This window comes from Sabethes cyaneus, chromosome 3 (genome assembly GCF_943734655.1).
Source record: "Sabethes cyaneus chromosome 3, idSabCyanKW18_F2, whole genome shotgun sequence".
Taxonomy (NCBI): domain Eukaryota; kingdom Metazoa; phylum Arthropoda; class Insecta; order Diptera; family Culicidae; genus Sabethes; species Sabethes cyaneus.
Window position 1 is genome coordinate 37,046,927 of NC_071355.1, and position 26,830 is coordinate 37,073,756.

A 26,830-nucleotide genomic window follows, 5' to 3' on the forward strand; every position below is an offset into this window, starting at 1 on the left:
TTCCAGTGCCATGTATAACCCATGTAAATCGTGAATGAAGTCCAGCCGACTTCATTTGTTGCTGCAAGTTCGCAGCTCAAAGAATATGACATTATTTCGCCTAACAACGGTGCCACAAAATATTTAAATAAGCCTTGTCTAAAAAAACTCAAAGTGCAAACAACTTCGCAGAATAAACGCCAACCGAAATAAATCCGCACTTGCATTCGGTATTCCACCCGAATGGTCAATATATTGCGATAGAAAATATATCCCATTTTCCTTACTTCATATTTTGACCTCTAAATTCACCCCGAAGGTTCGATTTGGCAATAGATCGCCAATGTGATGTCTTGTGGTTCACCATCTCATAACTGACTGCCCGTTCCAGGAACTTAAAGGAGAACAACTACTGCGGATTCTTCTTCTTTTGGGACTTCAACTTCAATACCCTAGATGTCACATATGTGAAATCCAGGCTGATCCGCATCCGAGGCCACATATGTGAAATCCAGGATTGATAGAAACCGTTTGACAGAAAATACCATATCATGTATTTGAGCTTTGTACATTGGTTCAATAGCTTCTCAGATAAAAAAATTAGGCAAATTTTACGGTATAATTCTGGGTTGAATTGGGTTAAAGAATTTCTCGAACATAGTTTGAACTCTGGCAAAGTATCTGAAAACGATTCTGTTAAACGATGCTTATCTCTTCCTCCTGCCAGACTGCCTGGTCTGCTTTTAAAATATATCAGGACCCAATCTTACAACTTACAATAAACGATTTTACATTTTACACATTCGACGGCCGGCCATTAAGTGGTGACAAAGGAGGCACGTCGAGTTTACTGTTTATCTCAACACATAAAGTAAAAACTGTACAACGCACCGAAATTTATGCCGCAATGCACGGATAGAGAGAAATACCCGGTGGTAGGGAATCCGGGTTTTCGAGAAAGGATTTCTGGTTGTTGAACTTAGACGGGACAGACTTTGAACTTTCCAGACACAGGCGAAAGCAGTGCCAAGTGTGTAGCTTTTTCTCGGCGCGGCAGGACTCCATCCATGGCGCAGAGGTTTTGTTTCGAATTTTATTTCTTCTCTCTCCATCCACAAATGCCGAAATTTCCTGCCGTGAATTATTCGCTCGTAACGAGACAGGCTATGACTATGGCTTTGCTGCCGACTAATTAATGGTTGGTTAGAGATACAGCTTATGTGGTATTAATTTTAAACGGCAATGAAATTATTTTCGGATCGTATTGTTTGACACAGGCCTAGAGTGTAATTGGCGTGTATTAATTAAACACAAATGACATTTTGTATGGAACGGTAGGCGATTACTCGGAAGGCAACCGTCACCGATTGCCTGATGGGGGTCGAAATTGTAACTGACAGAACAGAACAATGGATGCTATCAGCCAAACCGCAAAATAAAAACCCAGAAATACCTATAAAAAATAATAAAAAATATTAATTCAGTCACAGACTGAGTAATTAAAAAGACTGTTTTTGAGTTTATTCGTCGAAAATTGCAAGCAAAATTTAAAATCTATTGTTCGAATTTAATGTGCATAATTGTTGTGTTTCAATCATGTTAACTGAGAGCAAGTAAATTAGCAATTCACTCGAAGGGAAACATCGAGTGCGGTTGTGACCTCGCCACTAATAATGTTGTACCGCCGGCTAATGCAAACATCGCACACTATATTAGCGGATACACAAATATACTCTGAATTAATGTTATTTGCGGCGCTTCCGAGAAGAGGCCGTGGGCAAACTATGTATTTGCATGAAACATACAGTGTAGCAAATAGCACAAAGCTGGAAATTAGTTTCAGTAAAAGTTAAAGCTTGAAATGTATGGCTTAAAGAGGGTAATTTTAAAATTACTGCTTCAAAATTATTCTGATTCTTTTTGTTGAAAGAAAACTTTAAAACAAACAGTTGAGAGTTTATGGGAAAATACGCGCTTGTTGTACTTTACATAAGGCATCTTTGACTGTACGACTAAAATTCATTCAATTATGATAACTTCCATTCCAACAATACCCCCTGTGCACTGGTCTGGATAGTTGTTCAAACTGTTATCATTAGGAATTTCCCAGCAATGAAACTGAACAGGCGTAGCGAGCGAATTACCGATGCAACCCACTCACCGGCAGGATCATTAAAAAGTTGTACTCTATCTGGCATTTAAGCGCTTCGCAGACGAAGCAACAAAGTGAGCCTTCTGAATTATCACTTCTTTTTAATAAAATATTATTACTTATTGGTCATGTGAATGGTACGAGAAACTTAGTTTGCTTTATTATTGAAATGTTAATAGAGTTTTAGAATCCAAATCAATCCTTGTAAAATCTAATAGGACACCATACGAACCGTTGCTTTTCAAGAGATGGCGCTTTTCTAGTGGTAGTAAAATCAAAATTTCTCACTTATTTATGTTTATCTACCTGAAAAACAATCACTAATCATGTTTTATTTGTGGTACAGTTATTCTGTTATACTTAATTTTCATGATTTCTGCCTAATTTTGATAAAAAACAAACATTTCCTATACCTCTCCATAGCATTTTACTACCAGTCATCCGAGAGCCCTATAAAAAGCTAAAGCCCTATAAAGATACATTTATAGGGCTTTATGAAAAGTATGTTTGCGACATTTCAATTCGAAAAAATTAAATTTCGCAACATGAACGCAATAAATAAAAACAATGTTTACCAACTATTTATTGGTTCAGGTGTCAAACGTTATATTGCGATTAGCGATAAACACAAAAGAAACTGAGATGAATGAGAGAGTCAGGGTGTTGATTTCAGTAAATTTATTGTCGCGCAAAATTCAGTTGTTACGGAAATGCACACTATGCGCTACGAAGTAACGACATCTGTTGTATTCAACAGGGAAACATTGATAGTTTCAAGCATACTCTCACGCGTGGCGCATGATGAAACACTTGCGCCAACTTCTGTTATTTATTATCAGAAACTAGAGGCGGTGTCCTATTGATTACAACCGAATTTATATAAATCTTAATATTTAGTATGCAGCTTAGTACACAATTCAAAACACATTCGACTGAAAATACCAATTCCAAGCGGCATATACTTTATATCATCCTTACTCTCTGGGTAAAGTTTCCCTATTATGTTCCATAACACTCAACATTGTTTGCCATCATCAAGCTGGCTTGTCGTGAATTTTCTTTCCATTCTGCGTCGCGTCGGAAGTTTCCAGCCAACACAGCTGGCTCACAGACTCAACTCAACAGAAAAATGTTACGAACATCGAACATCGTTGCGTTGTGTTGCGTTGCATTTCTGCAGAGATGAAAACTACACGGGTGTAAAATTACGGATCGTATCCCTATTGTTAGCAACTTTGAAATACACGTTACACTAAAAACAGAAGCAAAAAGAGTAAAACACGGCGTTACGGAAAAAAGTGATGCGCTTTCTGGAGTAGGAACACGCATCAACTAAAAGCCTGTTTTGCATCCTTTCCGGTAGGTAAGGTTTCTTTCGCTTCAAGGACGCTGTCGTAGAACATCGTGAAAGTAATGAGAAATATGAATGTGCGTTTAGCTGGCAGTTGTTTAACAGGAACTGGCAAACATTTGGAAAAACAATCGCATTGACGGCAGAGCATGCAGTGCTTCATTACAAACTATTTCCTTTAACGGATTTGAATTTCATTCTCCAATGCATAGCAGATTTCTGTTTGATTTACAAATTTAATGGACTGACAGGGACTTACTCTTTAGGATCCAGGCAAGATCTTAAAATTTGGTTGAATGTCGCTACATTCCCCCCCTTATGAGCAGCTGAGCGTATCTGAAAGAGATAATAGGAAAATAGTGCGCACTTCAAAGCGGAAGAACAAGCGGGCAGGTACTCACTTGTGGGTAGCAATTAATCTTAAATATAGTTTTGGATATCCATAATCCGTTTTTCAATATAGCACATGATCTTATAACTTCAGAAGATTTGGACCTCCCCTCTTACAGGAGGCTACTCTCCTTTTGCCTTCCAGCCATTTGCGCATTACGCTTTCGTAATGCGAAAATTCTCATAATGCATGAAACATCTTCATTCAGTTCTCCGTTTTATCCCACAGCCACATATATATTTGTTTTCACACCGGAAATCTCTATAACGAAAGAGAAACGAAACCTTTTTTCCTTATTTTGACCTCCCTTTAGTGGTATTCCCCATTTCAGATCTCCCAGCCAATTGTCCACTATTATCGGTCTGCAAGGCAATGGCTACCCCTTTCACTAATTTGATCTCTTTCCCATTTGACTGCTCCCCCCTCCCCCCCTTTTTTTCATTGACCATTCCCTCCTACCAAGGAACTGTTACGGCAAGTTTGATGGAAAACGGTTAAGGCGTTCCGGAGTTGTGGCGGAACATACCTTTGGATCGGGTACACCGCAGTGTTGCCAGACTTTGCTGAGAAAAAACCCGGAGTTTTTTTACCGAATAAAGGGTTACATTTTTGTTTCAAAATCAATAAAGAAGCGAAATCACGTTTTAAATCAAAGTTTAGTTCAAGTTTTAGTTTAGTTAACTTAAAATTCGGACAAATGTCGGTTAATTGTGCTTAAAGTGCAGGATTGCTAGTATTGTTTGTTCAGTTTGCTGAAAAGTGCAAATTAATTTCAATTGGTCGTGCCTGTTTTCTAACGTGTTAGAGTTTCTTTAAACACGGATAAATTCCGCTTGTGATCATTCTTTATCACATTTGTTTTAAAGGCATTGTGCTTGATTGTATTTGAAGGTAATTACCTAGTACTGTTCTGAATTGGATCATCTCTTGGTACATTTAAGTTAATCTGGTTGGTACATTTAAGTTAAAGTGGTTAATCTCGACTTTCGTTATTGATCTTTCAGCATTCGGCTTTTATCTGCGTTTCTCCGTCTTTCGTTTTTTCTGTTTTGGCATTGCTTGTCGTTGTTTTGCCTTAGTTTTATCGCCATTTTATCACCTTTTTCGCTTCTATATTAAGTCTTTTCGTCGTTTGTTTGTCACCTCTTTTGACATTTATTGTCACCTTTTTGGCGTTTTTGCAGCGTGCTTTCATTGTGTTTTTGTTGCCTTTCGTCTTTCATTTTCAACGGGTTCTTTGTGCAATTTCAGCTGATTTAGATCAATCGCCGCCAACTCACGGGTGGTCAAATTATGCTATGCTATGCTATGCTTTTGTATTTTATTTTCATCAGCTTTTCGCCTACTTGCCATCACTTTTTCGTCATCTTTCCGATGTCTTTTCGACGCCTATTTGCTGTCTTTTCGTCATTTTTAAGGGGTCTTTTCGTATTTTGTTGTTGTTTTTGGACGCCTTTTGCCTTTTTGTCATCTTTTCATGGTCTTTTTACCATATATAACGTCACATTTTCGTCCTTTGTTCGTCATTCTTAGTGCACTTTTCGTCGCTTTTTTTAATGATTTTTTTCCGTTTTTGTCATCTTTTTGTTGTTGTCTTTTCGTCACCTTTTTGACATTTTTTCGTCGTTCTGACAACAAGAATGTTGTCTTTTTACCGTCTTGTTGTCTTATCATCGTTCTTCTGCCGTCTATCTGTCCTATATTTGTACTGAAGTTTTCGGAGCGTCTTAGTAGAATACGAAACCTAAAAATAAAAAATAAGAAAACTTATCCAATTTAATTCTACTATGTGTATTTTATTCACGACAGATACGTATTTCGCCTACGACTTGCAGGCTTCCTCAGCAGGGCTTGAAAAGGGATCGCAAGTTGAATGTGACTGCCGTGAATGCGAACTTTCCGCATTCAAACTCCGCTTTTTGAACGATCATTTGACTGTTTTTTCCAGTCCAGTCAATCTGCCGCTTGCGCTGCTGCCGTCTTACAATTCAAGCGGCATCTCAGCAAAAGCAAACAGTCGATCTCCCGTTTTGCTTTGCGCTTTGAGAATATAAACTGCAAACTGACTGGAAGCATACGGTGACGTATTTTTTCGTTTCTCTTTTGCCTCCAAATCGGCTGCTCACAGTAATAGTTTGTCACCCGGACGTCGGTCCGACGCAAGCAAAATATTCGTTTGTGTTGGACGGAGTCCGACCGACTTCTTCCATACACATGTAGTGGTTGTTTTTTTGTAGTATTGAATCATACGATTGTGCGGTTGCTTTTCGTTAGCGTGGTGATTGCCAGTCATTTGACTGTTTTGCAGTCATTCGCTGCTCCAAACGGTAAAGGCAACTTGATCGAAACGAAAATGTCAAAAAGCTCTAGAACAAGGTCGTTCTGCTGCGTGCCATCGGCGTTTGACTGAGCAAACTACCAGTTGTGTTATGCATAGCGTTCGTATTCCACCTCTAAACGGACGGTGTGAACTTGAATGCGCGTTGGTGTGACTGCGGTAGAAAAAAAGGATCGGTCGAAGCCCTGTTCCTCAGTGTCTGTTTTCGAAAACAGACACTGAGGAAGCCTGCAAGTCGTAGGCGAAATACGTATCTGTCGTGAATAAAATACACATAGTAGAATTAAATTGGATAAGTTTTCTTATTTTTTATTTTTAGGCTATATTTGTAGTTATTTTTTACATATTGGTGGAAGCCGGTTTGTTTTTTTGTTGACGCCAAAACATGGCGTCTTTTTGTTATCTTACTTTTGTTTTCACAACGCTTTTTGCCGTCTTTTGTTATCTCTTTGTTTTATTTTTTTTTCGAATTCGTTGTCTTTTTGTTATCTCAATGGGTGTATGAATAAAACAGTTTACTTTGCGCTTTCCATGTTAACCTTATGGGAGAACTAAAGCAAACGCCTTTATTTATACAGCCTAATGTCGTATTTTTGGTGTCTTTTTGCCATCTTCTTACTTTCGTCGTCGGTTCATGTGTTTACGTCTGTTTTTGTTACTTTTTTTGGCGGCTTTGTGCCATTTTTGGTAATTTGGTGCTGTTTCGGCATCTTTTCGTTGGCATTTTGTCATGTCATTCGTCATTTTTTCGTTATTTTCTGCATGTTTTGCCTCATTTGTTAATGCATTTTAAACGTCTTTTTTCGTTTTATTTTTGTTGTTGTTGCTGTTTTTGCGTCTATGCGTCGTCTATATCGTATTTTTATCATATTTCCGCGGTATTTTCATCGTCTATTTGTCATTTTCTGACCAGTGGCTTTGGCATTTTTTGTTGTTTTTTCCGGTGGCTTTTTGCCGTTTGTGTCGTATTTTTCTTGCTGTTTTGGCGTCTTTTTGTCGATCTTTCTTTGCTTTTTTGGTAAATTTTTTGTCCTCTTTTGTCGTCGTTTTTGTAGTTGGCTTTTCGTCACTTTTTGATGTATTTTTCGTCGTCTTATTTGTTGTCAAGAAAAGAAAACCTTTTACTGCCTGTATCTCGTTCTTTTCTCGTCTTCTGTCGAATATTCGTTGTCATTGGCTTGCATGGTTTGTCGCCTTTTTGACGCTTATTAAACTTCATTGTCATCTTTTTTGTTTTTTATCGTTTGTTTTAGCATCTTTTTATTTTATTTCCGTCTTATTTTTGTCGACTGCGTTAACGAAAATCTTCCCGTTTTAATTCACAACACAGTTTCTTCCTTTCGAAAGGACTCTATTTGAAACTAATATATAGACCCTCGAAGAATAAAGTACTGCTTTTCGGGATATTATTCACTGCATGTAGCACATACTTGACATTTTTGAATCTGAAAGAAATTTTCAACTTTTTCAACGTTAAATTTATAAAATTCCGCAGATACGAGCACTTGACTCATAAGTCCGTAGAAAATTCCTAAATCCGTAGATCTGACATCGCTGGCACACAGCCCCGGCAGGTCATCATCCCTATTGTCAGCTGCTCCCTTTTGTCCCGTAGCCAATAATTTAAGTAATGGAATACTACCAGTACAAGTCATTACTTCAACGACAACGATTAGTTCAATGGGAATAATATGAATAATTCAAATATGAATAAAGATACCCGCTAATCACTGAATTAATTCGACTAATCGAATAAAAAAATACTCGAATATTTTGAATTGACTACCTTTAGCACGAATTGTTAGGTTAATAGATTAGTGAAAACAATGCTTAGAATCGAATCGAATAATTGTAAATTTCGGACATCCCAATCATATAACTTCACTTGCTTTAATTTGCTTTCTTAGGTGAAAAGGCAGAACTACCTTTATCCAGCTTTTTACGAGCCATAACGGCAGACACGTTCGTAATATTTGAACAGCATTTTTGACATTTCCTTAATACATCGCATGTTTTCTTTCCGTGCGTTCACGGTAAAACTAACGGAATGTATCAGAATTTCACTAAAACTCTGTAGGGAGTAACATTATTGTACAGTTTTGATTATGCTCTTCTATGAGCAAACCAAAGGAGTACGCATGGGACATCTGCTTCAATCTTTACTATGTTAATTTTGCACGGTAAACGTAAAAACGATAAAAATCTTTTAAGGCTGTCCATATATCAGGAAGATAACTGAGGCTTGAGATACGAAAATATCTAATTAATTAATTTAATTTCAAAATGTGTTATGGAAATCGAATAACTCATATCAAAATTTGATCTTGTCTTGGCTGACACAGTTGGTAAAATAACAAAAAATAATACCAAAATTTTGTTCCTTTAAGGCCAAAAGAATATCTATTTGTGTTATTTGAATAACAAAGCAATAACATGACTGTATTCAGAGTTTGGAATAGCATATTTTAGTATTTTTAAGGTTTTATAAAATATTTATAATTTAAAATCATTTTAAGATCACAATAAGATATGATAACAAAATCAGTTATTAAACTCATCTTACAATGTTTTAAATATCTACTTAATAACAAAATGTGTTATCAATGTATCTCTATATCTATCCAATAACAAAATATAGTATTATACCTTAGTTTGATATAATTTTGATATTATTTTGCTATTCTCACCTGCTCGGGTTTACTTACTACGACGGAAATTAGAAATAAACCCTATCTGGTTAAACTATAAATTAAAATCCTGTACTGGTCATTAGCACTCAGAGTTTTGAAAAGTAGGTGCGCTGTTCATGAATTTTAACATTAATTTTCCTAAATATATAACAAAGAACTGTGATTAGAACGAGCTAATAGCTTTAAATAGACGATACAATTACTCGATACGATACGATACGATACGATACTCGGTATACAATTGTTCAAAAACTTTTTTGTAAAACTTTGCTGATTGCACACTTCGGAGTACTGCAAAGTTGTCACTTAGAACCATATCTATTCATGACTGTGTCGAGCTAATTGTTAAAAACTGTATCGTGGAAAGTTTTTTTTAGCTGCAAAGATAATAAGATTTATATTTTGGAAAGGTGTTACGCGTACTCTATTTTGGACATTTACGACAAAAGCAAATGAAAATATCCAAAATAAAGTACGCGTAACGCTTGTCCAAAATAGATAAATTACCCTATAATTATGACTACAAAATTATACTCCAACCTCGCAATCTCCCGAAAACAAATACTGTCTCTTCAGGATCGGCCTAATCACCCTTTGATAGCGTACAATTTTTGAAGCTTCATTTTTGTAAGTTATTCAAACTTTATTTTGTCATAAAACTACTTGAGAACTTATTTAAGACTTAATAATAATTATTATTTGTTTGACGATTGAACAACATATATTCCTAAAACGTGTGATTTTCAGGATTATTTTGCATTTTTATTTTCTTAAAGCCTTTATCATCAAAAACAATTTTATGGATGATAAAAAAATTTTTATCCTCATATCTATTATAAGCCTGAATCTTCACGCAACTTGGTTAACTTCTATGAACAAACCAAAGAAGTGTGCATGGGGCATCTCCTTTCATCTTCTGTGTTACAATTTATTCTGTTTAAAAAATCGAAAAAAGTCCATCGTGACAACCGGATATGGTCAAAAAGCGGAAGCAAATATCATACTTTTTTCTTTTGAACCTGCAGTATTGAAAAACAAATAGATATAAGTAATAAAATCTATTTCATTCCCTTCAAAACAATTCAAAAGTCATGATAAATACGTTTTTTTCCTGTCTCAAACTCACCAACCAACTAATGATTAATATAGCTTTTCCAAATCGCACTCCGTAAATAACCCGTCATTTCCGACGGTTCACATTCCTCGCTTTTTACTTTGTCTTTCCGGATTCCCGACAACCAACCAGCTGGACCAAAACGGCCCGGTTTATTACCAGTGAGTTTTGTGTTTAGTTTACGGGGTTATCTGCTAATCCTGTGCATTCGCACAAACCTTAAAGCCACGTGCCTAGCCGAAGCCCACCCTATCGCCGAAGGAGAAGAGAATAGGCAACGAAAATATCGGTGATATTAACCAGAAAGCTTTCCTACATTCCGTACGGCAACAGCCAGCTCGACCGAACACGCGGCGGTGGAGGCTTCTGCTTTGTCTAGCCCAACCACAATACCGTTCTACCGGGAAAGCTGCTGCTGCTGCTGGGGCTTATTTACCACTGTTATTGTCGGAAGTTGAATGAAAGCACATTTTGCGGTCAATGGAGCCGCCCGATGCTTCTTTCGCCGACTAATGGAGTGGAAATGTTAAATGGCCACATATTTGCGCTATCAATGGTTCAATGGTTGTGTTCGGATTGGTTATCCAGCCACTCTGCTGATTTAGAGTTTGAATTCAACTACAATCGTGTTTAAACACCGCTGCTGCTAGAATCAATCGAAAATCTAAATCGTCCTTTCTTTTTTGTCTCTCAAATTGTTTCAGATTGTTGACGAATACTATCACTTCGAGCACAAGCACGTGGAGAAACGATCGCTGAATCCCTCGTCACATCACCAGCGGCGACTGGACGGAGACGACCGAGTCCGATGGGCGAAACAACAGCGCGCCAAACGACGTCAGAAACGGGATTTTCGGCCACTGAAGAGTCCCTATCTGATTCAGCTGAACGATCCGAAGTGGCCCGAGATGTGGTACTTGGTAAGTTGGTAAATGCACAGTTTGAAAACGGAACTCTTTAAACTAATTTCAACTTAATTATCCTTCCCGCAGAACCGCGGCAATGGTCTGGACATGAATGTGATACCTGCGTGGAAGGAAGGCGTGACGGGGAAGGGCGTTGTGGTGACAATACTGGATGATGGTCTGGAATCAGACCATCCCGATCTGGAGCATAACTATGTGAGTAATCTCTATTCGTCCGGATTAACAATAGTGTAGGTAATGAATGTATGGGGCAATCAATTGGTCAATTGGCTCTGCAACAACGTTTGCACCATTAATTGGTATGTTATTTGATAATTATCAGGAAATTTGATCAGCCACTCGCGTAGTTTTTTTTGTCGCAGCTGGCAACGTCACACTGCCGTTTGATCTCATTACTGAACACGGCACGGTAAACAATTTCACACTACTGCCATCACACCATACACCGTACACGCTGGAGCCTGCGGCCTTCCAGCGTTGATTGCATCGCATCCTGGCATGGCATTTCATGGCAGCAATTTGTTGCGTTTTCATTAGTATACGCCACCGCTGCCGACATTTGCTCTGTTAGCTTGCTAACGGGTTATCGAAATAATTGATTTTGATTTAGCACAGAGGTTCTGGTTTGGAAAATTCAATTTGCCACCGCCAGTCAGGCAGTCGGAATTTGTGCAGCCACACCCCGGATAAAGCTCCTCTCTCTCTCTATCTTTATCTCTGACTCTGTGGAATGGTGTGGGTTTAAAAGCGGGTGGTTCTTTGATCTTGATTATTTGTCTTCGCTCCTCATTGAGCTCTCGTCATTAATTATTTCGAACGAACACTTTGCTTATAATTTTATTAAAGTAGTTCTTCGGGGATTTGGCTGTTTGCACATCATACGTTTAGGTAAATATTCTCGCGTTGGGATCAATTAGGGAACTTTAAGACAAAGTCAAACTGCAAAAAAAAAAGGTTAATCGTATCAGTTGCTAGTTCATGATATGCAAATATAAATGCTGAAGTTTTATCGATTTGTGGTTCTCAGGCAAGGCACATTTCGAAATGCTGCGAGACTATAACAAAAGAAAAGTAGAATTGCGTTTTTATCTTACCTAAAGTCTAAAGTGTCGGATGGCTTCTTCCCACATTTTATTGATTTCCGAACTGAACTTAATGCAAGCAATAATTTTATCCCGGACAAGAAAAAAATCGAACTGTGGAAAATCGAATCCAGCAGTAGAGCACTGGCATGACTTTGCGGCTGGTTCGAAAATTAGATTTTCTGCAGTTTGGTTATTGTGTGGGGTAAAATTATTTCAAGTGCAAAAGTGATAGTCACAAGCAAACCTATGTTATAATTTTGGATGCGAGGGAGAAAACGAGGCTGATTCTTTAGAGTTTTTTCATCCTATTGTATGTTATGATCACAGTATATTGAATTCATAGAATTAAGTAGTATAAGCAAAGCTATTTATCTCTTTTATTTTCGGGGGTTTGAATATATGTAGCAAAAAAAGTGAAGACTCCGAATAATCGAGTTCGACCCGTAATAATGTTTGTGCTGAGACAACATTCAAGCAAAACTTAGATAATGTTGAAACAAAACGTATTATAAACTAATGCAAAATAAAAGGAAACTCACGCAGTGCCAAATTTATGCAAAATTGAATTATAATTAGAATATTTTGAGGCATACATAAGAGACAACTAGGAGGTAATTGCAGTAAGATTAAAACTATTTGGTGCGCAACAAAGTTCCTCCCGCTGTTAGGTGCCAGTCGATTTCCAAAACATCTTGAGCCAAGCTTAGTCATATGGCAAACAAACCGCTTCGTCATATGAGTGGTTTTGTTTTAGTGTATTATATTTTTGGTTGTGTGAAAATGTCTGGTTTTGTGCCAAATGATCGTTATTTGCGGAAAGTGTTGATTATCTTCTTTCATTCGAAGAAAACGCCAGTTAAATCGCATCGAAAGCTCAATAGTTTGCAGAGATACTAACCCCAAGTGACAAAACGTGCCACGGTTGACTCCGTCAAACGCAAGAAGACCATGCTTCAGCATTAGAAGTAACCTGCCAACTAATTTTGAAGTATTTGCATGCCTGGGGAATGGTTTTAAAGATTTTCCTAAGATTTGAAACCAAGGGATGTCCGGCATCGTTTTTCGGCTATGAACAACTGCTCCAGTAGCAAAAAAGAAACGTTTTTCTTCGTCGCATTGTGACGAGTAATAAAAAATGAATTCATTACAGCAACCCAAAGAAAAGAAAATCATGTGGGCCGCTCGGTCATGCTCCAAAGTCGTCGGGTTGACCAAATATTCACGCTATGAACGATATGCTGTGGTACTTGGTTTTACTGGGCCGGTATTATTTACTATGAGCTGCTGAAACCGAACTACATGATCACGGGATCACTGGGGAACGGTATCGAATTCAACTGAGACAATTGAACCGGACACTGCACCAAAAACGGCTACAATATGAGCAGAGGTACAAACAAAGTGATTCTACAGCATGACAACGCTCGGCCTCACCATGCCAAACCCGATAAACTTATTTGGATCTTTTTAACTTAGAACGGTAGTCTTTGTGAACGGGGGGATGCTAGAAGAATGTAATGAAACAAAATTGTTGAGAGTATCTCAGGGGACGTGTAGGGGAGAAAGCAAAAAATTTGGTAAAATAGAGTCATTAAAGTAATGCTTATTAGGTTTGAACAACGTTCCTCCTTATCCAAGCTGGGAGCTCCCAGGCCCTGTGAATTGCAGAAATTGATGGACATTTGTACCACAGCGGACTGAACTACTTGGAAACACTCAAATGGGAAGTCCTACCCAACCTGCCATATTATCCAGATATTTTGCTGTACGATTATTACTGATTACGTTCAATGGCACTTGGTCTGACTAATCAGCAGTTCAACTCAAATGAAAACATCAAAAATCAGGTTTTCATAGATTATTAGAGATTAAAGACGAAGTCTTTTACCGTAACGGTGTCCGAGCTCTACCAGAAAGCTGAGAAAAGTAAGAAAAAATTACTTCAAATTGTATATAGGGCACGGGAGGGTATTTTCGGCCCATTAAGCGATTGCCATCTATTTTTTCGGGCTATGGCCTAGTTCTAGTGGCAGAACAGGTGGTTTTGAGGTTATAAGATATTAAAATTGAGTATCGGCAAAGTACTTTTATTAGCGAAAGAAAAGAAAAATAGGTTGAATTTAGAAACAGACCGAAAATACCCTTCAGTATATTTGCTGCAAAATAAACACACAGAAGGGATCATGGTAAAACAAATGAATTAAACCAAATTTTAAATTTCTGTTTTGTTTCAATTTTGCTATAAATTTTCACTTTACCCCAGCGTTACAGCTAAGATTTTATTTTTGTTGAAGGTTGTTCTTATGTTGAATCCGTTTTGATTCAGAAGACTTACCACTTAATTAGCTTAATTCGACGGGGATCCCCGTCGGCATATGAATAAGGCATATGGACGATAGACATACGGACGTTAGGCATAATGAACGCTTGGTATAATAGACGATAGACATAATGGACGGTAGCCATAATATATAAGTCGATGTGAGAACTAGAAGGAAATGTCTTTATGCCAAATGACCTTTTGCTAAATGGGTGGCCCACGGTCTCATAGTCACCGATAGCACATGGTTTCGTAGGGAATTACCAGGGGGGCTTCATGGAGGCTCTCGCAATTGCGGATCAGATTTTACCTTCCGACAGGTTTTTGAGAAACGTCGAGAGCACAACGTGCCCACGCATTACATTTTTATTGATTTCAAGGCAGCATACAATACAATCGATCAAGACCAGCTATGACAGATAATGCACGAACACGGTTTTCCGGATAATTTGATGTGACTGATCAGAGCTACGTTGAATCGAGTGACGTGTTTCGTGGGCATCTCGGTGACACTCTCTAGTCCCTTCGAGACGCGGCGGCGTAGATTGAGACAAGTTGGCGGCTTATCGTGCATGCTCTTCAACATCGCTCTTGAGGGGGTGATCCGACGAATTATCATCGAAATGTGAAGCACGAGATTTTCATCAAGAGTAGCTTCCTAGGTGCCTAGGCTTTGCAGATGACTTTGATATCATAGACATAGGAACTTTGCGACGGCGGCGACAATTACGCCAGACTAGTAGCGGAGTCCAGAAGGAGCTAAAACAAATGCGTCGAAGACCAAATACATAAAAGGAAAAGGCTCAAAGGAAGCAAAAGCGTACCTCCCCCGAACGCCGGTAACCGTTGACGGCGACAAACTAGAAGTGGTTGATAAGTTATGGTATTTGGGATCGCTGGTGACCGCAGACAACAACACTAGTAAGAAGACCTAGCGGCGCATTAAAGCGGGACATCGGGTCTACTTTGCCCTTCGTAAAACGCTACGATCAAGAAGCATAAGCCGCCGTACGATGTTGACGATGCACAAACCCCTTATTAGACCAGTAGTTCTTTATGGACTTGACGCCAGGACGTTACTCACGGAGGCGGAGTACAAATTGAAAGCGGAGAGTGCCACGAGAACACGAGCTACGAGCACTGTTTAGAGAGCTCCTAACGTACATCTGACAAAAGTCAGTAGGTTACGATGGGTCGGACACGTCAGTCATAAGGATGCCGGCGACAGTGCGACGAAAACGGTTCTTTCCAACAACCCCACCGGCACGAGAAATAGGGGACCTCAACGTGAAAAATGGCTCGATCAAGTCGAAAATGATTTACGACTTCTGAGATGACTGGGAAATTGACGATGAGTGGCCGAAGATCGAGTTGAATGGCGATGACTGCTTGTAACAGCATGAGTGATCCCGGAGTGATCCCGGAGTGATCCCGGATCTATAGTTTATTATGCCTAACGTACATTATGCCTTACATAGCACATCCTAATTTGACGCGGTAGTGTTGCCATCATAGTATAATTGCCGCATTATTTCATTTTGACGTTATTATATTTTTAGCCTTGCATCCATTTTCAATTGTGCCAAGTTTGGTGGGGAACGGTCACGGCGTTCTAGAGTTATGGCGGAACATACAAACATACTCACACTCACTTATATATACAGCAGTCCCCCGAATAACGCGGTGGGTGGTGCTGTACGGCGATTTCTTAGTTACCAATTAACCAATAAAGTCGATTTTTGGTACATTGTTATTGTTTGCTATAATCTAGTTAATTGCCAAAAATCAACTTTATTGGTTGATGAATAGCTGAGATGTCGCGATGGGCGTAGAACACCACCCATCGCCTTATTCGGGAGATTCCTGTATATTACTGATAGCCCGATCTAACTCGGGGCCTCTTTGACTCTCAGTCACTTGTGCATACGAAAATTCTCATAATGCAAGAAACAAAACATTTTTTCTTCATTTGAATGCGTCTACTCCCTTTGTCAGTTCGCCTACTGCTGTCCCCCCGCCACTTGTAAATCTTTACTTATCTTCTTCTCAGTAATCCCTATAAATCGACAGCCTTTTTTACGTTTTTGAACCTCCCCCTCATATTCGGTCCACTCGGTCTCACAAAGCTACCGCCATGTCCTCATTTGAGGACAAACCGGAAACAGGTTCAGAACAGGAATTCTTACCGGAAATGTACGTCAAGGACCGTTTCCAAAAACGACTTCTACTCATGATCTTATGGTTTTCTGGTCAGATTAAGCGCCTTGTCATTACACGAAATCAATGATAGAGTAATATAAGTAACAACCCAAGCAGCAATTTAAGTTTTATTATGTTTCTCTAGCGGTTTTCATGACCAATTTCATAAAACCGCTAGTAAAAATATGAGCTTCACTAGAACCTTCTGAAAACCGCTATTTAATTGCTTTTTGAACAAGTTGCCCATGCTGCAGAAGATTTTTATAATCTCTTTAAGTGTAAGGCGATAAGTTCAAGTAGTCTTATTACCGAGTGCATTTTTCACTGCTTGACGGCAACTGCCATAATTTAATTAAGTTTTTCGGTTTGTTCTTCAAAGATATAAGGCTTACTGTGGTAAAAAGCCAAATCAATCAGTCAGGTTTTTTTAACTTGAAAATATATAGAATAAAAGTTAAAGTTTTACTAACAGATCATCCAAATCGATTTGGTTTATAGCGATCATAACAATAATATATAAAATAAAGAATTATTAATAAATTTTCAGCAGTTACCGTAGTTGTACAGCATATGCGCAATAAATTTTATCGTGCTTATTTAAATGATAGCTGGCTGTAATAACTGCGCTATCAAAATTTAGCAGTTTTTAACTAGTTGTTTAAACAAAATACCGATTATTCATTCGATTCTACCAAATTACTCTAGTTGCATTCTGACTGACTTGAAAGCTGATTAATAATAACGACTGTTCTGCAACTCACACTTTGCTTTTCTCGAATTTTTATTTGGAGACCAAAAATGCTAAAATACGGCAATATCGCCTCGCATTAAATAAAATTTTTTTAGTGTTAAATTCTAATTATGTTCTTCACAATAGCAGCAGTGAATACCATTTCAATCTATACCTATTAAAATGGATTTCAGTCTGTCTGTCGGTATGTTCCTTATAGAATCGAAAACTACTAAACCGATCGGCGTGAAAATTTGCATGCAGGGGTTTTTGGGGCCGGGAAAAGTTCTTATGATAGTTAGAGACTCCTCCCCTCTAAGAGGGGGGGGGGGGCTCCCATACAAATGAAACACAAATTTCTGCATAATTAGAGAATTAATCAAGCAAATAAACCCAAATTGGCATGTGGGGATTTTAGGTGGCAAGAATTTTTTTGATGAATAAGGACCCCTCCCCTGTTTAGCTGGTCAGCAAGCAGCATTATACTACTAACGAAAATGGCTATTTTTCTGATAAAATCCAACATGGCGGCCAAATCTAAAATGGCCGTTAATTTTTTTCACTTGCTTATAAACCGTATCTCTCCTCTTTACAAAATCGTGTTGTTTGTAGTTTGTTTCATAGCAAATTTTGGAAATATCACAATAATTATATGAAAATTGTGAACCTTGCTACAAATAACTGGTTGTTTTATTTAGTTAATGCCATTTCACATCTAATTTTATGAATGTTTCTTGTAGCATTTTTTCTCAGCTTTCCAATGGTGGTTTAAAAAAGAAAATCGGTTGGGGGGCTCATGTTGAAAACGGCGATTTTTTGATAAATTCCAATATGGCGACCAAATCCAAGATGGCCGCCAAAATTTTTTTTCTCCCTTTGAAAGCCCTGTTCTTAGTTGTTTCATGGCAAATTTATGAAATATCACATGATATAGATCTCAAGGTTTGCTCAAAATTCAACTTTTTTGAAACTGTTTGGCCCCTTGGTGAACGAGGGGTCCACTATTTCGAGGTATCAATAGCGTAATTGTTATTTTTTAACCATTTTCAACCAATTAAGCGCAAAAGTTCCAATATTTGAAGACCTCGTGTCAGTGGTGGCCCCGTTTCAGCGAGAATAACTCATAGGTAATAATCTGGATCTTTTAAGTTCTATCCATGATTATGCGCAAATTTCCTTTCATTCATTGCACTCGTATCTTCTTCCTTTCCCTTGATTCTTATAAGTATATAGTTCCATATTTTTTCGTCAATCTGAAACATTTTTTTAAATGTAATTTAATTAATCCACTGCAGAAACTAAATAAAACAAAAGGGTATATCTATTATTATAAAGGAAATGTTACGTTCCATCCCGCCTTAGTTCGAAGTACTTCGCACTGGGACCCAGCTACGACCCAGCTCGGCTAAACCGCTGTTCGATGAAGAGCGAAAGACAAATACGTACCTACGTCCGACAAAAGTCAAAAGACAGCTGAAAACGGATGTTCCTACGTCGGTCGACAGCGGACACGACAGGCACCGGGCACCGTGCTAACCGGGCTTTGATTTAGTTCTAAACTAAATCCCCAACCACGAACGCGAACGAATGGGGTCCAGCTCCAGCTTGCCTGCTGCGTTCGTGGCTTCGGAACGGATTCCGCACACGTCCGAACAATATACAACTCCCAAACTGCGGCACCGAATTGGATTGAAAAACAACAATCCACCTTCAATTTCCATTTTCCGTGTGTGTGTCTGTGTGCATAGAGTTTGTAGGTACGGGCGACAGAACGGGAACAAATGGCTCGTATTTCATGGGCCATTTCGGCGGGCACACAGGCAGCAAATTTCAGGTCACGTTTGTGTTTTCAACCGTTTAGTTTTTTGTGTTTGTTTATTTACCTTCAAAAAAAGGGGGAATTTATGTGTGTATCATTATTTTTTTATCAGATTGATAGAAACTCATTTGCTGCGCCTTGTTGCTCGCCGGGATTGAAAAATGTGATCCAATTTGTAGTTTCAAGATAAAAAAAAACATTGGGCATTTGGATTTTTATTGAGGGTGAAAGGTTGTAAAGGGTTTTACGTACTCAGTGACGAACTCTAGTTGCCAATTATTTTAAAATGTAGAAAAACAGTAAAAAATGTAATCACATTTAGCAAAATCATCAACTTTTTTTTATTATTTTTCCCCAGGACGCGAAGGCATCGTTCGACGTCAACGGTAACGACGGCGATCCAATGCCGCACTATGATCTGACGGACTCGAACCGGCACGGAACGCGCTGCGCCGGTGAGGTCGCTGCCACGGCCAACAACTCCAAGTGCGCAGTGGGCATTGCGTACGGAGCCCGTGTGGGCGGCGTTCGAATGCTCGACGGTGACGTAACCGACGTGGTGGAAGCGAAATCACTCGGCCTGAACTCGCAGCATATCGATATCTACAGTGCCTCCTGGGGACCGGATGATGACGGCAAAACGGTCGACGGTCCGGGGGATATGGCCACGCGGGCATTCATCGAGGGCGTCCGGAAGGGACGCGGTGGCAAGGGTTCGATTTTTATCTGGGCTTCCGGAAACGGCGGCCGCGAACATGATAACTGTAACTGCGATGGCTACACGAATTCCATTTGGACGCTGTCGATTTCGAGTGCATCCCAGGAGGGACTAGTGCCTTGGTAAATTTATACCGGAAGCGGATGGAGAATCTCTTGTAAATGTTAATCTCGTTTGCTACAGGTTTTCGGAAATGTGCAGCTCGACCCTGGCTACAACTTACAGCAGTGGGAACACGAATGAGAAACAGGTCATCACTACGGATTTGCATCACTCATGTACGACCTCTCACACGGGAACATCCGCTTCGGCTCCGCTGGCGGCCGGAATCGCTGCTTTAGTTCTGGAAGCGAATCGCAATCTAACGTGGCGCGACATGCAGCACATAGGTGAGCCGCGGTTAAATTTGAATCGGAATGTCGGCCTGCGGAAGCGACATGCTCTCGCAAATTGCTGCCATCAGCGAAATGAAAATCTAATACACCTTTTTTTCTATGTTGCAACCTTGTTCCCGTTTCAGTCGTTCGTACGGCCAAACCCGGTAATCTAAAGGACCAGACATGGTCAAAAAACGGTGTCGGACGTCGTGTATCCCACTCGTTCGGCTACGGCCTGATGGATGCTGCTGCCATGGTAAAGCTGGCACGTACTTGGAAAACCGTACCGGATCAGCAAGTATGCGAAATCAACGCTCCCCATCTGGACAAGTAAGGATAAAATTAGATTTTTTGCCTCCTAATGGTTCCTAAATTTGTCGTGTGTTTCGCTATATTTTTTTTTTTGCCGATCTAGACAAATTCCGCCCCGGACAAAAGTCACCCTGCAGCTGACCGTGGAACACTGCATGGGGGTCAACTATCTGGAGCACGTACAGGCGAAAATTACGCTCACCTCCCAGCGGCGGGGCGATATTCAAATCTTTCTGACATCGCCATCCGGCACTCGTGTCACGCTTCTGACGCCAAGGTGATTTGCATTCTTCTTTCAGCGTGACGGTAAAAAGCTCAACCACTGACGGTTCTTTTTTTTTTTTGTTCTTTCTTCCTTTGGCTTCGTCGAACAGATCCCACGATTTATCCCGTTCAGGCTTCAATCAGTGGCCTTTCATGTCGGTGCATACATGGGGAGAAGCGCCCCACGGGACCTGGCAGCTGGAGATCCACAACGAAGGCCGCTTATTAGGTGAGAAGATTAATATAGGTGATAGACTGGATCGTTTGGTGACTAACCGACGACGATAAAGAACCTCAACCGCTCGTGGCGGGTTTACGGTGAGTGCGGCGATGATGGTCTTTTTTACGAAGAAAAAAGTGGCTCGTGGTTGACCGTGCGTTTGCATTTGTTTCAATTTATGGAGACGCACGGTTATCAAACTAAAATAATTTCATTATTCGATAAGCCATGAATTATTACTAATAATTCTTTGCCATTGGCAAACAACACTCGAAGCTTCGATAAATTTCATTAGTTCAGGAGTTTGAAGTGTCGTCATCGAACGTGAACGCTTCATCACCAACGGGAATAACGGCTTCAATTAAATTGTCAACATATATCACGCCAGCCACAATTAATTATTGAAAGCCTATGCACCACTTATCAAAATGAAAACTGAATTTAGCTTTGGCAAGCTATCGAAAATGTATCTCGACTCGAGATCATATCTGTATCCGTCAACACTCGCCGTAACCTGCCCCGGTTGCAAATGGTTGTGGAATATCGGGCTAATTAGCGTCAATCGCAGTAACATGTAATTAACCCCCACTCTATTCCATCTACTAATCTCATTCATGCTTGCCTACCGTCCAATGGATTGGATAACATCACAAATACATTTATCGTGGGAAAAGGTTACTCATTGATACGAGGGTGGTCGCTAATTCTGTATGGAACCACCGGTCCACCGGATCCGAACGATCCACCGAATGCACCGCGTATATTTTCCACTCCCCAGCCGGCTCTGTCGCCCATCATACCGGCATCCGGTTACAATCCCTATTCGGTGGGTGGTTCAAAGAATTTCTACACAGCCATCGGCAAGCTGAATCGAAAACAGCAGATGCAGTATGCCACATTCACGCCAACTTCGCAGTTCGGAATGACTCCCGTCTATCAGCCGGCAGCTGTCACACCTTCGCGCAAGAACAACAAAAACAAAAATAAACCCAATAAAAACTCCAAGTCAACCACGGCGCGTCCCATCAGTCAGACCACGTTGAATGTTTTCCTCAACTCCTACGGCAGCGGAAAGAAGTACGAGTACAACACCGGGAATCGGAAAAATCAAACACCGAAACCCAAACCGGCCATGCAGACGATAAACTACGGCAAAAGCGACAAGTACCATGCGGCCACGTCGAATATCTACGAAAAACAGATCGCCATCAAGGCACCCAAACAGGTCAAAGACAACAATCCGCAAACCCCTTCCAAAGTATTTTCCCGCAAACCGTTCGCCACCACTTCCACCACGGCTCTACCGTCTACCGTTCACTCCAGCAACACCACCGCCAGCGGTGAAACTACCTCCCTCACAACTTCCAATCCCTCCCTGAACGAACGTCTCTCCACAACCAACGCCCGCATCCCGAAACTATTCCAACAGTACGAAAAAATCCAACAATTCTACCCGGAACTGAAACCGTACTCGTCGATCCGTGACGATCTCGATCGACCGAGGGCGTCGTCGTCGACTGCCAGCCAACAATCGAAAGCGTCTTCCTACCCGGCGGCTGCTGGTGGCGGATCGGGCAGCAGCAGCACCAACGGTAAACCATCTCGGGCCAACACGAAGATATTCTTCCCCGATACGGACATCATCGATGCCATCGGACCGCGCAAGATCGCCTCGAGCCTGCAACCGATTCAGCCGTTCTACGGCCGTACGCAGGCTTCCCAGTTCGTGTCCAGTGGACCGAAAAGCGGAAAGGGTACCTACTACCTGCTGATGATTACTTGCGTGTCACTGTAGCGTTTGGAATGATTGTTTTTTCTGTTATCTTTTTGTTTTTATCACAGTTGTAGCCTTAGCGAAGTAGATTTGGTCATTATCGATTCTTGTTTATCATATATTTTACAGGTACATTGTGCCTTGCAGCAATTTTACGAGTCCTGCGCAACTTCATATTTTAATAGATATTATCCTTCACTTACCAAATACATTGAAAATATGCTTGTCAAGCAAGGAGGGGTACAGTGAAGAGACTATGACGAAAAACTGATGGTTCGAATTGCTAAATTGCAAACGTGTGTGGGACACGCAAAAAAAATCACGCTAATAATTTTCGCTTGGGAGTCCATAAAGGTGGAATCTTTGCAATATTATTTTCACTTTATTGGTTTCGCCAAAGTCATTTCATTTCTAAGCACAGATGTGAAAAAAATCTTGAAAAATATCACCATAAAGTGTGAAAAAGTATCTGTTAAGCACTTAAAGTGCATGCAAAAATGTCGATCCCTAGCGCAAACTACAAGTTTTTATGCAATTCATCGGATTCTTGAGGCATATCGTCCCAAATAGTTATGAAAAGTTGCTTGAATGAGTCCATTCCAATTTTACTTATTTCCTGCCAATAAATCAAAGGGTTTGAGAAGTGGTGACAAAGCGTTGATATAAAATGGGGTAAATTCTGACGACACCACTTTGTTGTTACTTTTAAGTTATGAGACAGAATCCTGCACACAGCAGTAGTTTCCATCTGAGATTAATTCCGTAGCATGAACTACTAGCAAATGATGGTTCTCCTGAACATGTCATGCAGTAACAGGTGTTGTACTTCCGCTTCGATTAAAGGTAGTGCAAGTTTTCCAAGTAACTATACAAAAAAAATTACTCTTGAAATCGCTCTTACACATTTTGAAATCGCTGAACAGTCAGTAAGGTTCACTGCATATTTACGACAATTTTGCTGGCTGTGAATATCTCGTAATAAAAACATTTTTTCACCCAAAAAAAGTATTTCACAATCCTCGTGCCGTCGTGGCACTCTATCCTGCTTTTGTTTCTCCGTTAATCCGCTAACTCGTTGCTTTCTGATCGAGGTCTATTTTACAGTCACAAAGAAACGCTCAGGTCTTACTTGTTAACCAACTGCACACGACTGACTGTGATCAGCAGTCAGGTCGTTGACACCAGGAAGAATACAATTTACTGGTACCTGGTTAGGTGTACCTGGCGAAAACGGTCGGATGTCCTAGCGCTTTACCCCTGCATCATAGCTTTTTTTTTTGAGATGAAACACCAGTTTTCGGGTCTTTTGGCATTGAGGATAACTCGACTCGTATGGTAACCCTAAGAGGAACTTTGACTGCACGTAACTGCTGTTTTTGTCTTTCCAGTGACGCGGAACTTTACCTTTCCTTCTAATCTGTCAAGTAAATTTTTCTTTATACGTTTTATGGTGTCTTCCTGGACCCGCAGCATTCTCTGCCTGGGGATTTTGCTAAGGTTCGTCTAATTCTTGTTCATTTCCACTTAACATATTACTCTTCTTCTGTGTCTCTCTTTTCAATGTCACAGTCTCCGGAGAAAAGAAAAATATTGTTTCATGCTATTCATTATAAATGGCACTTAAATAGGTTGGTTGTTTTTAAGAATCCATTGCAAATCCGAATAAATCACTAGCTTTAACCAGTAAAGCTCTTTCATAACCAAGTGAAGCCATCTTTTCGACAATGATCTAACAAAACCACTATGTTTACCAGTGCGTATAAAGCCATTTCACTTATCAATGATCTTACCTATCCATATCTTTTGCTTTTCTTTTAACTATGGCCGTACCGAACCATATACTTCATTCAACAATGATCGTACGGAATCATTTTACTTATCATTGGCGCATCTAACCATTTCATTCATCTATGGTCGTACCGAACCATATACTTTATTCAACAATGATTTGGTCTTAGTGACCGCACTTTTATGTGTTCAAATTGATTTAGTTCCGTGAAATATTAAACATTGTTGATTACGTTTCGGCTTACTGTTTGCGTTTTATTCGGCCATCATCAAATATTTACTTTATTCAACAATAAACGTACCGAAACATTTTGTTTGTCTAAGGTCGAACCGGACAATTCAATTCTATGCCATACAGAATCATTTTATTTATCAACGATCGTTCTGAACCATATACTGTATTCAACAATGATTTGGTTTTAGTAACCGCATTTACATGCGTTCAAATTGATTTCGTTCGGTGAAATATTAAACTTTGTTTATTACGTTTCGGTTTACTGTTTGCGTTTTATTCGGTCATCATCAGATAATTACTTTATTCAACAATAAACGTATCGAAGCATTTTGTTTAAGGTCGACCCGGACAATTGAATAGGCTTGTTTATGGTTTCAATGGCATTCTGCGGATTGGCATAAAAAATAAGAAAACATAAATAAGTTCGTTTTTGTTATTGTATAAACGACATTTTTTTTAATTTGTCAGGTGTTTAATGTGTGTATTTAAGACTACATGCTACGAGAAACAATTCGCTGCTTGATTGCTTGATAGTTTGTGACAACCTTAGATTTAACATCAACTATAGTCCACCGCGTTTTCGAAAGCTTTTGACATGTTTTGCTATCACAGAAATGAAATACTATCTCTGTTGAAATCATCTTACGTGTCTTATGCATGTTTTCAACGTAACTCACGAACGTCATTGTATAAACGCAAGTCTTTTTTTAATAAAAATTTAAAATAATGTTTTTATAATATCGAAGCTATGGACAATTTAAACGCAAAAATTAATTTTGTTATATGTTCCTGGGAGTGTTCTTCGTGGATAAATGAGTAAATGAGGCATTTCTCATGCATTAAACAACCCAATTCTCTGCCATACTAAATCATTTTATTCGCCAACGGTCGTATCGAACCATATCATGCATCTATGGTCGTACCGAACCTTATACTTGATTGAACAATGATCGTACTGAATCATTTTACCAATGGTCGTAACGAACTATTTAATTCATATACGGTTGAATAACTAAGACTATTGCAAATTATGTTTGAAGTTTTTCTCCCCTTCGAAATTAGCTTGAAAAATCGGCAAGTAAACAAAAATTGTGGAATATGAGTCAATTTTTTGCATTCAAATGTCCGTGGGTTGTATACAGCCCAAGGATGGTTCGATCACTTTGACTCAATTTTGACTCATTTGACAGTACCGTCTTAACGGGGTCAAATATGACAAAGTTATATATGAGACATTTTTAGAACAGGTTATTATCTATAATTTGGCTGAATAAAGTTTTGCTGTATCTTTTGTAGTTACGGCGCTACAATGCTAGTATCTTATTAGTGACTAAATGAACGTTAATTTAGTCACTGATGAGTTACTAGCGTTGCAGCACCGTAATTACAAATGATACAGCAGAACTTTGTTCGGAAAAGTTGGAGATTAGAACTAGTTCTTCAAATGTCCCATACATAACTTTGTCATATTTGACCCCTTTAAGACGGTACTGTCAAATGAATCAAAATCGAGTCAAAGTGATCGAACCATCCCTGATACAGCCTGAAGAACTCGAAAAGTGAGTATACGGCGTTTTAACGCTTCTAGCACGAAACAGGAAATTCAACTTTCCAACAACTGAATTTCCGAAAATCCATCCCAGAAAATCGATTTTGTCTTTCTTTTTTGTGAGTTTTTGCATGAAATATAATAACGTGTTCGCTACCAGATGGCAATACCCCACCAGAACCCGTCATCCGCTACGATGATCATCACCTTCAATGGATCCATCATCGTTTCGCTGAGAGACTGATCCCACCACTCACCCACAATCGGTCACTCGATATGTGCACTACCTGCGAGCCTCGGGCAGCTGCATCAGTACCGATCAGTTCAATCGCTATCGCCTCAAGATAAGCCACGCAACGCTTCTGAGCTACGTAGCCAGTCGAGAAGATAATTTTGTCATCTGATAATTATATAAACCTATAGTTCCATAATCTTAGTGAATATCTTACCATTAACTAATTAAAATTAAAGTATAAAGTGCACATCGAGTGTTTGCCTT

At 39.5% G+C, this 26,830-nt stretch overlaps 1 protein-coding gene across 5 annotated transcripts in view; it reads left to right on the forward strand.

The window, feature by feature from the left end:
* Positions 1–26,830, forward strand: part of LOC128743980 (furin-like protease 1) — a 570,474-nt gene that overhangs the window by 490,374 nt on the left and 53,270 nt on the right. For all 5 annotated transcript variants that reach the window (XM_053840695.1, XM_053840696.1, XM_053840697.1 and 2 more), the window contains exons 4-10: positions 10,720–10,935; positions 11,008–11,136; positions 19,453–19,934; positions 19,996–20,201; positions 20,333–20,519; positions 20,605–20,778; positions 20,876–20,994. In XM_053840695.1, coding sequence (XP_053696670.1) covers positions 10,720–10,935; positions 11,008–11,136; positions 19,453–19,934; positions 19,996–20,201; positions 20,333–20,519; positions 20,605–20,778; positions 20,876–20,994 — 1,513 coding nt within the window. The remainder of the gene's footprint in view (positions 1–10,719; positions 10,936–11,007; positions 11,137–19,452; positions 19,935–19,995; positions 20,202–20,332; positions 20,520–20,604; positions 20,779–20,875; positions 20,995–26,830) is intronic.